The sequence below is a fragment of the Symphodus melops genome (genome assembly GCF_947650265.1).
Source record: "Symphodus melops genome assembly, chromosome: 1".
NCBI lineage: Eukaryota > Metazoa > Chordata > Actinopteri > Labriformes > Labridae > Symphodus > Symphodus melops.
The window spans coordinates 9,588,381-9,602,560 of record NC_136691.1 but is presented as its reverse complement, the minus strand read 5'-3'; the positions used below and the strand labels follow the sequence as shown (position 1 = coordinate 9,602,560).

General features: G+C 38.7%; 2 protein-coding genes across 2 annotated transcripts; both read left to right on the top strand.

The window, feature by feature from the left end:
• Positions 1 to 269: 269 nt before the first annotated feature.
• LOC306836014 (hydroperoxide isomerase ALOXE3-like) lies at positions 270 to 5,308 on the top strand (the record flags this gene model as incomplete). The annotated part of the gene is made up of 14 exons (XM_079362872.1): positions 270 to 416; positions 958 to 1,162; positions 1,317 to 1,398; positions 1,500 to 1,622; positions 1,760 to 1,863; positions 2,550 to 2,722; positions 2,889 to 3,032; positions 3,148 to 3,351; positions 3,477 to 3,563; positions 3,692 to 3,858; positions 3,949 to 4,070; positions 4,157 to 4,257; positions 4,463 to 4,633; positions 4,717 to 5,308. 14 exons carry the CDS (start codon positions 270 to 272, stop codon positions 4,894 to 4,896), a joined length of 2,010 nt encoding a protein of 669 aa, XP_079218998.1. The 3' UTR covers positions 4,897 to 5,308.
• An 891-nt stretch (positions 5,309 to 6,199) lies between these two features.
• Positions 6,200 to 13,707, top strand: epm2a (EPM2A glucan phosphatase, laforin). The gene is made up of 4 exons (XM_079343048.1): positions 6,200 to 6,643; positions 7,290 to 7,464; positions 10,884 to 11,128; positions 11,909 to 13,707. Exons 1-4 carry the CDS (start codon positions 6,397 to 6,399, stop codon positions 12,190 to 12,192), a joined length of 951 nt encoding a protein of 316 aa, XP_079199174.1. The 5' UTR covers positions 6,200 to 6,396; the 3' UTR covers positions 12,193 to 13,707.
• The last annotated feature ends 473 nt before the right edge of the window (positions 13,708 to 14,180 follow it).

Sequence of the window (14,180 nt, the reverse complement as noted above, 5' to 3'; positions counted from 1 at the left end):
CATCACCCCCAGATGTGAAAGACTGGGAAATGCCATCAAACTATGAAATAAGGGGGGAGGGAACGAAAGGGAACCAACACCCCCAGGTAGTATCAAAGAAGTCTTCACATTTCAGGAAAATCTCGAGCAGCAGCTTTGACACAAAGACACAGAAAAGAAAAAAACACTGGTGGTCAAACTTTTTCTATTGAGAGTGGAAGATTCACTTCCCATTATAGAGATTCTGTTTATTTTCTTCTTCTTTTTTCTTCGTTTTTTACAGAGCAGTCATGCCTGAGTACAAACTGGAGGTGGAAACAGGTGACATGAAATATGGAGGAACTTTTGATCACATTCATGTCACCTTATTAGGAGAGAAAGGGCAGAGTGAAAGAACCGAGCTGGACAACTTTGGTATCGACTTTACAACTGGGAAAGTAAGTTCCAACTGAATTTTGACTTTAGATCAAGGTCACATAAAAAAAATCTAGTGAGTACTGTACGTTTTTATTTTATAATGCACAGAAGAGGTTATATCCTACATTTGTTCAAAACAAGTCTTTTATTTCAGCAAAGCTAGGATGGATGTTTGGTCACTCCTTATACTCATTTTACAGAGAAGAAACATATTAACAGGACATATGCTAAGATGGCTTATGGTACTTCTATCAACACATCACAATGCTGCAGCTTATGGGGTTCCAAATAATCTAAACTTTATTCACACTTGTTTCACCTTAGAATTCACCTGATTTCCTATCCCATTGGTGCACCTTCATCAAATATTTGTGTTGAATGTAAATATAGTATGTCAACCATACCATCTTATGATCACAGTACTGTTTGTGTGGAACATTTAAATTGCATTGCTTTCTGTTACTTCCTGTTTAAGATGAAGACAGCCTGAAGCTTGGTGTCATGTAAACATTTCAACTGACACAGTATTTGCATTAAATGTTTATGTGTTTTCTTTCTAAGGTGGGGACCTACATCCTGAAAACCAGTTCATCTCTTGGGAAACTCCTGCTGCTCAAGGTGGAGAAAGACCCTTTTTTAATTCTCCCGGAAGACGAGTGGTTCTGCACCAAAATACTGGTGACCACTCCAGAGGAGGACGTTCTTCTTTTCCCCTGTTACAGATGGATCTCCAGGGGCGAGCTAGTGGAGCTGAGAGGAGGGAGAGGTCTGCTTTTCAGTCCACAATGATGCATTGAAAACATGATTTTCATATATAAATAAATAAGGCAATAAATATTTTACATGAGTATAGGCCTACATGTTTTGATCATTTCTGTTACAAACTTGATGGTCTCTGTCATGTTCATTTTGTGTTTAAGCCATGAAGGTGTTTGAGGATGACCATCCGCTGCTGATTGAGCACCGGAAACAAGAGCTGACATCGAAAAAAAGCTTCTATCAGTAAGTCTTGATTTCTATAGTATAATATGTATGAATAACTTCACTTCTGGTCTCAGATGCTTTCATGAACTTTTTTCTTGCCCATTTGTGTTTTTAACAAGATGGAAGATTTTGTCTGAAGGACTGAGCCATATCAGCCATTTCAATAGTCCGTCAGAGCTCCCAGCTGAGGTCCGCTTCTCTGAGTCCAGATCAACAGAAGTAGCCAATACACAAAAGATAACGTAAGTCTTTAAAAAAATATATAACATGAACAATGGAGGGGTTTTAATACATTTCAATTTGAGGCAAAACTCAGTTTAAAACATTGTTATGGGTGCGTAGTTGTGTAATTCCTTTTTTTCCCCTCGTCTTCCTTCAGGGGTCTGGAACTGAAGTTTAAGGGGCTGCTGGGATCTTCAGAAAAATGGGAAAACATTGAAGACATGAAAAAAATATTCTGGTGCAAAAAGACAACAATGTCAGGTACCATTTCATTTAAAGGTTGCTTTTTATGCAAAATGCACTTACCTGAAAGTATTAATGTTACAACAACACCTATCAGTGTGGGTGCTAGAAGAAGTTGTGTGGTTTTATATTTGAGCAGTACCTTGATGTGTATCACGTGAATTAATAAAAAGTATCTTAACTTCAATAAAACATCTTTCGCCCACCATGACGAATACGACGACAAGTCTGCAAGTCAGACACTTAGTTGTTTCCAGTTGTTCATACGCTTTCATATGCATTATACTTGTTTTTCTCATGTGTTTGACATCACATAAATGACGGGTCAGTTCTGTCCTCTCAGTCTGCCCTTCCACTGTAAACATAGGGCATGGTGGGCAAGAAAGCCAGAGCCACTCAAGCCCTTCCAGAGGGGCGTGGTCAAACACAGCTCACTTGCATTTAAAGCTATTGAAACAGGAACAGCCTGTTCCAAGCAGGGCTAAAATAGCAGGGTTTATATGCATGATCAGTATCAGGATGGGAGGGTATTTTTTGATAAGAAACTTCATCGACTTGTGAGCTTTTGTGAGCTTTGACGATAATTTGAACTTGTTGACTCTTTTTAGTTCTATGAACAAAGACAATACTTGCTGATCATCTTATACTTACGACATGAATACATTCATTGTCTACATTAGACGTGTTTATTGTTGTTCTTCCAGAGTATGTTGCAGAACATTGGAAAGAAGACGACTTCTTTGGATCCCAGTTCCTGAATTCTGCCAACCCAAATGTGATCAAGAGCTGCTCAGAGCTTCCCCAAAACTTTCCTGTGACAGACCAAATGGTGAAGCAGTTCCTGGAAGAGGGAAGCTCTCTGCAGAATGAAATCAAGGTGGGGTAGATCAGTGGTTTTGATAGTGATCCTCTTTGTTTTGGCATACGATTTCTATGTTCAGCCATTGCAATCATGTCACTGTTTCCCAAGTCCTGATATACTATTACCCAAGAGACAGCTTGTGATTGCTCTAAAATGTTTTATTGTTTTTCTCCTAATACAGAAAGGCAAAATATTCCTCTATGATCAGAAGATAATGGAGGGAATACCAACTAGAATCTATGATGGAGAACCTTTGCATGTTACTGCTGGTCTCTGTTTGTTATACTTGAACCCTGAAAATAAACTGAAGCCAATTGCAATCCAGGTATTATCTGAATCATTAAATCACATATTGAATGAGTAATGAGCTTCATTATGTTTACAGAAAGTCGTTTTAATGTTCTTTGCCTTGGAATAAAATGTTTGTTCTCTCATTATAGCTGTCTCAACAACAGTCAGATCAGAGCCCCATCTTTCTGCCAAGTGACCTCGAGACAGACTGGCTGCTGGCAAAGATGTTTATCAGAAATGCAGATATTATTGATCACCAAGCGGTGCAGCACCTCATGAAGACTCACTTTCTGGCAGAGACCTACATTGTTGCCACTCTCCGCAGCTTCCCAGTTATTCATCCTATCTACAAGGTACAGGAGGGGAAGAGTGTCTCCTCTTACATTAATAATAGGAGTGAGTTAAACGAATGTAAAAAGAGACAAGGAGCCATTAGAATCTTGCGTCAACTGAAAATATCTCCTCCTCTCTCTTATAGCTGCTGTTTCAACACTTTCGATACACTCTTCACATAAACATTGGAGGCCGAGCATCTCATTTTGGACCCAGTGGGGCTTTAAGTATTGTATGGCTCGTCAAAATCCATTTTCCTTAATCTTTGAGATTTGGTTATGTTCATTTTTAGCCTTTTACATCTTTGACAGTTGTTTTTTTTTCTCCTTTGTTTTTTTTTATTTCTCTTTTATTTTTAAGAGCTCCACTGGATATGATGGTCTGACAGTGCTCATGAGTAAGGCTCTCTCTGAGCTGACCTACAGCTCTCTCTGTCTGCCAGACAACATCACTGCACGAGGCCTGGACTCCATCCCCAACTTCTACTACAGGGATGACGGTCTGAAGTTGTGGAACATCATCAACGGGTTAGCTATTCCTAATATGCCTAACTTGTGTTCTCCCCCTGAGCAAATGTTAGTTATTCACATTATTTTCAATCATGTCATTTTTACCAGCTTTGTAAAGGCAGTCGTGGAGTACTACTACCCATCAGACGATGAGATCAAAAAAGACACAGAGCTGCAGGAATGGATAAGTGAGATATTCACACATGGCGTCTTAGGAAACAAAGCCTCAGGTATTTCAACCGTATTAAGAAATAATTGATAAACACAACCTGTATGTAAAGGGGGATTATTAATAATCATTTTTTGCTGCCAACAGGGTTTCCATCTTGCTTTAATGCTGTTGAGGAAGTGATCAAGTTTATCACCATGGTGATCTTCACAGTTACAGCTCAACATGCTGCAGTCAATAATGGACAGGTGAGGTGAAGGGAAACAGAATTTTGATAAATGTTTGTAAGAGTTTTAGTTTTGTTTTAACACTTTAAATGCATAGAACAGTTCTGCATGTGCTTACTATGACAACTGTTTAATGTTATCCTACAGTAGAGCAGCTGTGTATAATTATATATATTGCTTAAGTAATTCATACAAATTAACCATTTTAATTATTTAAATTATTTAGTACGACTACAACTCCTGGATGCCCAATGGTTCACTCCTGCTGCACAAACCTCCTCCGACCACTAAGGGTGAGTCAAGCATGGAGACTATTTTGAAGACCCTTCCAGATGTTGGAGAGACTGCCATCTTTGCCGCAATACTGTGGCTGTTTTCAGAGCAATACACTGATGAGGTAAGGCCAGTTGTTTATGAACCGACTTTTACTTTATTTCTGTCACACATTGCACTCACTTAATGTTGTTGTTGTTTTAACAGGTTCCCTTGGGTGCTTATCCAGAAGAACGATTTGATGAGCCTCCTGTTAAGAGGATGATTAAAGAACTTCAGGCGGAGCTGTCGTACCTCAGTGAGGAAATCGCAGCAAGAAACTCAAAGCTTGAAATACCTTACCCATATCTGATCCCTAATCAGATAGAGAACAGTATCACTATTTAGGAAACTCTTTTGGTGAATCTATCATAGTCTTGAAGCTCATGCTAGAGTATCGGTTCACCACCTGTTCTCCCAGACTCAATACCATCAAGCCTACAACCGAGTATTTCCTCAACACTTAATGCTGCATTTATATCATCAAATCCTCTCTGTCAACTGTTGTGTTCCCCACTGCATTCAAGCAAGCTCGGGTCACCCCAAGGTGCAAGGTTCATGCTGGGACAAAAAGAGTAGATTGTGCTCGTGAGATTGTACACGGTCCCTTTTCAAATAAAACTTAAATTTATAAGTGGGCCAGACAACTGTTGAGCAGCAACTTTCCTGAATCCTCTGGTCAAACTATAGTGAAAAGTATTTGGTAAATCATTTAAACTTGTCTTCTGTGTATTTGATTTTGTTTTTTCATGCTTCTAAATGTGCATAACAAACATGTGACCTATTCACAGAACTTCTGCTTTTAGCTTAATTAAAAGCTCTGGCTAAAAAAAAAAAAAAAAAAAAAAAAACTCCTCATGTTCTTTGTCAGGGTGAAAAAGGCATGTTCTAGGCCTCCCTTTCTTCACTGATGTGTTCCCCTCTAATATATAAAAGGGCAGAATGAGGGCATGAATTCTTCACTTTCTAAAAAAAAATTAACCTAACACGTAATCTATTTGTCTGTAGAATTCCCTTATTAAACTGTAGATGAATGCTGGTTTTTATCATTTTTAAGTTATTTTCATCAGAAAAGTCTATATCTTGGTCAGCTAAACACCATTAAAAGTTGTAAAAGATGTCATCAAAATTCTACCATGGTGTTCAAGGTATCCTATACACAAGGTATCATTCGTTAAACAGACAGAGGCATAGGCTATATTCAGCTACTTTGAGTGTACAATTTCTCAGTGACAAATCATACTGCTCATTCATACAGGTGTCTGATGGTTGTTGTTTTTTTAAACACAATAGCTAAGCTCTGCTGTTTTGTGTCTGAATATCAAAGAAAAACTATTTATAGCTGTTTTATATGAATTAAATATTATCAGTCACAGATAGGAAAGATTTCATCTGATCAGTTTTTTTTTTTTTTAACAAACAGAGAAATGGTTGGTAAAAGGGATAATGTCTTGGTTGGGCAACAACTTCCATGATCGCGGTACTTCATACAATCCTCAGAAGGACCATTCTGTAAGCATATACCAATTCAAACGTATGAAATTATAAGAAGATACTTTTGTTAAAGCGTTACTTGAGTTTAAAACACATTTAGTTGATAGTATTGGCAATCATTTTAATTCACAGTGACTTAGTCATTTGGTACCTGCTAATTCTGACTGAGTGAGACCTCTTTTCTTCATACCCTCTTTGGATGAAAATACCACGGTACACCATAGTGCCTGTTATTTTTAGGCGAGACAACGCTGACTCTGGTCCGCATGGATTTAACTCAAGAGTAACATTAAAGGCCGTAATAGGCTACCACAAGACGGTCGATGACACACCATTTAGTTCTGATTTGTCAAAATGTTATTTAGATTCGGCGTCATTCTCACTCCGGAGACCTCGGATGTCGAGGTGTTCGTCTTGGGCTCGCGTGAGGAAATGGGCCAATGGGAGCCGAGCAGAGCGGTTCGAATGAAAGCCTCTCAGAAGCTGCTGTCAACTCATGAGCCGTGTCTGTGGACCGGAGAGGTGCAGCTGGCAGAGCCGTGCAGGGACACACTGTGGTTCAAGTTCATCAAAAGAGTCAGAGGCGCTTTTATCTGGGAAGGTACAACATCATCAACAATACAATACAATAATACTGTCGTCTCTTGCAGCACGTTTAGCTGCGTGCGTTTAAGAATATAATATGTCAGGTTGAAAAAGACAACAAAACAACGCCATGTTGGTTCATTTTTTGTGCTGCATCCTTCGCGCCACAAGATGGCGATAGAGTGACACTGGAAATGTGCTGAAGAGTTTATTGCATTTGTATGTTGGGGAATATGTTTTTATAATAGCCTTTTTAAAAAAGCCATTTTTAATGGCAGCATTTTAACAGGGACACTTGGCATTTTCTATCGACTGTTTAAAGAATAGGCTTCGTCCTCAAGTCAAAAACACTTTTTTAATGGCAGTATTATGCTGTGGCCAAGTCCACCTCACATTTTGTAAAGTTAACGTATTCTTTTGCAAATAGTGGAAATGATGTTATGTTCTCTCAACATGAAGTAGAAGCAGGCAAGTTTCCCTCTGTGTCCCTGATGTTTGAAATGTGGCTTATTCTCTCTCATGTAATTCAGTCCATTTTATCCCTTGATGAACACTGGGAAAAATCTACCTGAATTAGTCAATCAAATCATGTTTTCATGAGTCCTGTGTTCAAAACGTGATAATTGCTTACTAATTAACTGTCCTTTCTTCTCTGTCACCAGGCAGTGGTCCAAGTCATGATAGATGTTGTGCATATGATGAGAGTAATTTGGTGAATGGAGTTTACTGCAACCCGATTGGCCACTGGATAGAGGACACAGGACACACAGATGAGATGAAACACACCACCAGTTTTTACTTCAGCGTGGCTGGTCAGAAGGCCATGCATTTCTCCAGGTAAGCCTGCACAGTAACATCCGTCTGAAGGATGTTTGTATGGGAACACTGCAAATGTCTACATTATATGGAGCAAGGCAAACATGGTGGATTCACATGAAGGTCGTCTGGATTTAGATGTAAGACTCGTTTTGATCTGTTCTTTCTAATTTTGAGTAATTCAGAAGAAAATGGACAGAGGATATTTGTAGACATCAGGTGATAATTCAAGGTCAAACACACAAAGTAACACTTACCCTGAATCATTATCCTTTTTGTTCTGCTATCATTCACACCTGCAATAGTAAAACTTTCCTTACCTTCCTAAGAAACGGTTATGATTGCCAGCTATCAATAGGAATTAAGTAAACGCTAACTGTGTCTAAAACATATTCGGCAAAACACCCCTGTGAACCTGACTTAGTTTTTTTTTTTACCCTTGGATAAGGCTCAACTAGCTATTTCTCCTCTGTAGCTGTTTTAGTTTAGTTTATTTGAATCAGTCACAATGTACAAGATGACAGTAGTCTCCGAAGAGTAAAGAGGCTTTGTACCAGATTTAGCTAACTAGCTAATTTCAAGCTATAGGGCAGATGATGGCAAAAGTACAATAAAATATCAACCAGTCACTCAGTATGCTCGCACACATTTCATACTACTGTTACTGAGGGGTGGGTCAATGATTGTCTTGATTTATCAACAAACTCTTGGCATGTAAAAAAAAAAAAAAAAATACCAGAATTATTCTTTGAAGGTATTTAAGAAAATAATTTTCTCTTCCTAAAAACTGCCTGTATTATTATTTAGTTAGCCTGCAGAAAAGTCAAATAGAGATCCATCAGTCCTCCCCCACTGTAACAAGCTTCAGGGATTTCAGAAAAGTTCTTTCTTTAATGATGTGATCGTCCGTACAGAGTTCAAACAATCTTATGTCACTCTTTTCTTTGTTCTTGAAAGCTTTCAAAGACTTTCAAACTTTTTACACGAGTCTCTTTCAAGGCAGACGAAAGCCTCAGTCACCTTCTTATGCTCACTCCTTTTGTTTTTTAACCTTCCTCTCTCCCATTTTGTTATAATTGCCGTCTGTCCCTTTAAAGTGATTGTCCTTCAGAAGAGTAGACTACACTTCTATTATGACTTCCTCAACATTGTTGGCGACGCGGGAAGAAAGGAGATGGCATTATTAAGAATTCCCTATTGTTTTTTGAAGACAACTCGTGAAGTGAGGGGATTAAAAGGTACTGAAGATCTCACTTCAGTATACTCCTACACACACTTTTTTTTAAATTCAAATCTCTGTCCTATTTATGAGCTTCTCCTTGAAACATCGTGATTTGTTTTGTGTCTGTTCAGGCTGTATTCTTTAAATGAGTCTCCACTAAATCTACAAATGTATTCAGAGAATTTACAGAGGAAACTTCAACAGATGTGTTGTTTCTTAATTCATCACAAAACATTAGAATAAACTTCTAAGATTTTGGTTTGTATGCTCATTGTAACCCTTACCCCTTAATTAATTTCTGACGTTTATTATTCAAGTGTTTGTAAGATTTGAGAATAAAGTGCTTCTTCAGCACCCAAATACATCTCATGTTGTGTCTGTCCTGTTGTCCTTTAGGAACGTTGATAGAAAAAGTACACTTGGGAAATCCAACATTCCCTGTTCCTTCATTCTGGACACCAAGGTTTTAATTTTGGCCACACGAGCACTACAACTCTAGGAATGGCAAGGTGCATTAGTCCTGCAATGTTGAAGCAGTCAGTAATACATGTGTATATTTTGAATCAAAAAGAGTCAGTGTGTTGTTAAGTATTAGTTAATACACAAGTCAGCGTGTCATATTTAGTATTAAGAAGGAACAAAATGAGTGAGGGGCTGTATGCCTTCTTTTTGTGTAGCACTCAGAGGGTTGTTACATCTGCCACAGCAGAAATGAGCCTTGGGCCCCTGAGGCAGTGAGCACATAACGTGAATAAGAATGAGTCGGCTTGGCTGGGACCATCCGGTTCTAATTTGTGTCCCAAGACCTTACAAGGCTTAAGTCAAGGACCCGTGTTCAGTAGGAAGCACGGTGCCCTTGTATGATACCTATTAATAGCTTTTTAAATTACTCTCTGAGACCTTGCATCTGTGTCGCCCCTTGTATCATGCACACTGACCTCTGCAGTAACTCATTATATGAATCACAGGGACTTTAACTTGCTGTCTTGTACCTGCCTGGACTCCGATGCTTATGTTCAGACGACATGAGACCCGAGGGTCTTATAATCATTATTATAATGGGGTCTGATTGCTATTGAGCGAAACAAACCAGGTATTTGAAGATATTAACATGTTAGATATTCAATTTCAAGTTATTGAATAAAAAAAAAAAAAATTAGGTGCCAACACCAATCCCACAGGACAGATTGTTATAAAATTGCTTTAAAACAGCTGGTACAGATCACTTTGAGTCCGAGACAAATTTCTCCAAGGTGACTGTAAACTGTATCGTATCTTTATAGGGGAAAGAAACAACAGAAAAAGCTACGTGAAAGTTGCAAAAAGGACGACTGAGTCCCTTACGACTAATTATGAAGCCGTTCGGCTGTATCCATTGTTGCGTTAGGAGACTGGATGTGATAAACAGCAAGTCAAGACCAGAGACTGTCATTTCACTGCTTTTACCCTGTAGGCTTATTGTTTTGTTTCCTTTCTGTTACAGGCTAGGGTTACTTACTTACTTCTTTGGCTAGTGAATTTATGCATTCTAATTATTTGGGTGTAACGACATGTTGGATCATATATATGTACTGAATGTATAAGGATTGAGGAATAATAAAACCATATGTCCATCTTTAAAATGCACTAAACAATACATCAGGTTAACAATATATAACAATATATAGATGCACATTTTAAATAATTATATATATATTGAACGTCTGTCAAGTCATTACTATACTATGAATAGTATTTTTATAGTATTGTTATAGAAGTATATATAGTATATAGTTGTTTCTTGCTTTTGTGTAAATATGACTATTTGTATTTAGGTGAGATCAGTTCACTTCTTAGTCACGCAGGCAGACTTTGTGAAGTCAATCCTTATTGGTAGTTGTCGTAATATTTTATCTGGATAAATATTTAAAATATTGCACTTCTACTTGTTTCCCAGGCAATCAAGCTTCTTTCCTTAGTGTCTGAGCTCTCTTCCTGTCTCTCTCCTGTCTCCTGAATACAGCTTTCACAAAGTTCAAATCCATCATTGCATTATTTGATCTTGTATCCCTGCTTTGCATCCTCTCTGCCTTTCTCTTACCGCTTGTTGCAATCTCACCATATTTAATTTTTTTTCTTCGTGAGGTTATATATTCAGGAGCCTCTGAAACTCAGCCCTTCGTAGCGGTTCATAATAAAGACTTAAACAAGATGAATGAGTGCTGTTTCTGTTCCTCAGGGTGCTGCCTCGTGTCTGGCTGGGCAGCTGCCCTCGACAGGTGGAACACGTGACGATAAAGATGAAGCACGAGTTGGGCGTTACTGCAGTGATGAACTTCCAGACGGAGCGGGACGTAGTGAACAACTCCAGTGGCTGCAGGCGTGACCCTGAAGAAGCCATGACCCCTGAGACCATGATGCACCTGTACAAAGACTGTGGCCTGGCGTATGTGTGGATACCCACAGCAGATATGAGCACTGAGGGTAAGAAGAGTTTTGTCGGACTAAAAGAATACATTCATAAATGATAATAGCATTAAACACCTTTCTAAAAGACTCTGTGCCAGTGATGCAGAGCACAGTATTTCATCTGCAAACGGGAAGCATGATTCAGATGTTCACATCCTTTTTGTCAAGCCATTCAGTCAGTTCATTAGCTTATTGCTCCATTGCATAGCTTAGCTTGAACCTGTACACGTTTTCCTTGACAATAACGTCAAGATCCCAACATGTTCAGATTCTCCTGCTGCTTCACATTTTACTCTTTTTTTCCTGTACTTTTCCATCTGAAGGACTGCTTGAGTGGCTGTTTATTCTTACACCCAGCAGCTTTCCGACAAAGTGGGCAGAAGGCTCTTCATATAAAGCTCTATACTTTATCTGCGCACTACAATATATCTTCTAATCGTGGATTACCAAAAATCTAACTCTTTTTGGTGTTACAAGGAAAAATCAGATTTAGTCTCAACTACTTTTTTTGAGGCTTAATGTTTCCATAGGGACGCCAACCTAAAATGGAATACGGGGCTGAATCCCAGATTGAAGCACGTTAAAGGCCTCGGAATATGTTTTTGGTGGTTGAGTGTCATGTCAGATGTTTATATCTGTGTATCTTCACTTCATCTCTGATGTTGCAGCCAACAAATTTCAGACCTGGACAATTACGTCCAGTCGATCAAAAACAAACACATTCTAGTCGCTGGTCGTAGCTAATTTCCAGCCTTCTTCTTTGACAGCCTTGTGTGTTATCTTCTTCTTCTGCAGGCCGAATCAGGATGCTTCCTCAGGCTGTGTTCTTGCTTCACGGCCTCCTGGAGAACGGTCACACAGTCTATGTTCACTGTAACGCTGGAGTGGGCAGGTCGACGGCCGCTGTGTGTGGCCTGCTCGTGTACGTGCTGGGCTGGAGCCTGAGGAAGGTGCAGTACTTTGTCGCAGCTCAGAGGCCCGCTGTGTACATAGACGAGGAGGCTTTGATCCAGGCTCGAGCCGACTTCATTCAGAAGTTTGGTCAGCTGCGCTCAGCTCTCTCTTACCCAGAGACATGAGGGTTAAGTGTCTTTGCGCTGAAGCAGAATTTACAATAATGATACGCCCAACTGGACTTGACTTTTGGTAAAACATACTGTGCAGTCAGCATTAAAGATGCCTGAAGGTGAAAAAACCTATAGTGAAAAAATTAACTTGCTCCCACTTAAATCTAATGTACGTAAATGACGCACTTCATCTGAGTGGCTTTCCAATTCTAGTTGATCTCCAAGTATCTGAGGGGGGCTCTGCTGGCTGCCAGCATAGATGAAAGTAATAAATCCCTCAGCGACATGGTCGCTTTTAGCTTCAAGAAATAGTCTCTGTGACGTTAAGTACTTTCACTTGCAAACTGTGCTGTTTGAATCAGCCGAGTTTTTTTTTTTTTTTTTTTTCAGGACATGCCTGCAGGTGTGATTGGAAAGACCTTTTCCCCAAGTCTTTTTAATAATGAACATAACTGAGTTGACATTTTCAGGTGGCAACTTTTGAAATGCACCATGCATCCAAGGAAAACAAGATGTTGATTTTGAAAGGATTATCCATTAATTGTGTCAGCATGTTTCTGTCATTTTGTTCCACAGGTAAAATGAATGGATGAATGGATTTTTTTTATTTTTTTTGCATTTTGTGTTTGAGAGGCTTTTATTGCTGCACATAAAAAACATCCCTCTTTGCAAGAACAACAAATCAGTTTCTAAAACCAAAAGCAATGCCCCTTCAGCTGCCAGACATTCAAGATTAAAGCTCCTCCCCCTTCTCACTCAGAGCACTTGATAACAATTCATCTTTATTTATTTATCAGGCAGATGCTATTCCAACCGTCTCTGAAATAATGAAAACAACATCCCCTGCCAGACCATATTAATGCATACATAATAAGACATTATTGGAAGATTTAGTTCTAAATTTTGCACTTCACTGTCTTGCCTCCTTTTGAGTGTATATTGCTTTTTTCAAAGACATTGTTTTGCTGCCAGTCTCTGATTTAAGAATCTCAATCGTCTCAGTTTTTCAATTTAAGTACAAGTCATATACCTTCGTATGGCTTTTAACTGAGTCCCGTCACAAAACAAACAGCACCTTATGACGGTGTCAGTGGAAATTGGTGGGCGAATTTCTAAATGTTGTTGGATATCTAAAAGTTTTAAAAGTATTCACAGAAACTGAATATAAAATAAAAAGATGAGATTTCTTATAATGCTTAAGAAGTAATACATGAACTAAGTTGAAAAGGAAAATGTCTGTGTTTACAGTCCCTGTATGTGCAACTATTCTGAGGCTCATCACTCGTAGGATGCCAGTGTAATTTGTCAGCATGTTGCATTTCTTCCACCGGGTTTCAGTCAGTGATTGATGTCATTAATTGTTTGCAGTCCACTTGATTTTCAGGATCTGCCAATCATCTACACCAATTTCCCCAAATCTGTGCATTCAACTAAGAGCCAGAATTATCAACCGTCAAACAGACGGCTTCTTAAAGTGAAGAAGATTTATTTGACAAGGAAACCATAAATAAATGTTCTGAGAGAATACACTGTGTTTGTGTTTGTGTTGAAATGTCATTGCTGGTTGTCTTTACTCTCTCTGCGTCTTCTTTTGCAACCTTATTCTTTAAATTTGCTTCTGTAGGACACCACATCCTGTTTTTTCTTTTTGTTCTAACCTCTCCTGCTATACATCCTAGTAGAGGGTCTTATTAAGGGTCTTCCCTATGAAGTGAAGGATTTATACAAGGTCCAGCAGCAAAACTTAATCTGACCAATTTTTAAAGAAATCCCATGTCTGGCTATTAATTGCTAATTAGGATAATAAATGGTTGACTTCAACCAGGCAACTTTTTAATTAAGTGATCTGTGTGCATGTCTTTTATATCACGAACCCAAACTAAAACACATTAAATAGACAACCATGTAGTACCACATTAGAATATTGCTTTAAACATTTTCAAAGACGTCATAATTTTGGTCCAAAATAGTTTTTCCAACATTTTGTTCTAAATGTTTTA

Coding starts and splice junctions, on each gene's coding strand:
- epm2a (XM_079343048.1), top strand. CDS start 6,397: ATGTTATTTAGATTCGGCGTCATTCTCACTCCGGAGACCTCGGATGTC. Junction 6,644..7,289: donor AGGCGCTTTTATCTGGGAAG/GTACAACATCAT, acceptor CTCTGTCACCAG/GCAGTGGTCCAAGTCATGAT. Junction 7,465..10,883: donor AAGGCCATGCATTTCTCCAG/GTAAGCCTGCAC, acceptor TCTGTTCCTCAG/GGTGCTGCCTCGTGTCTGGC.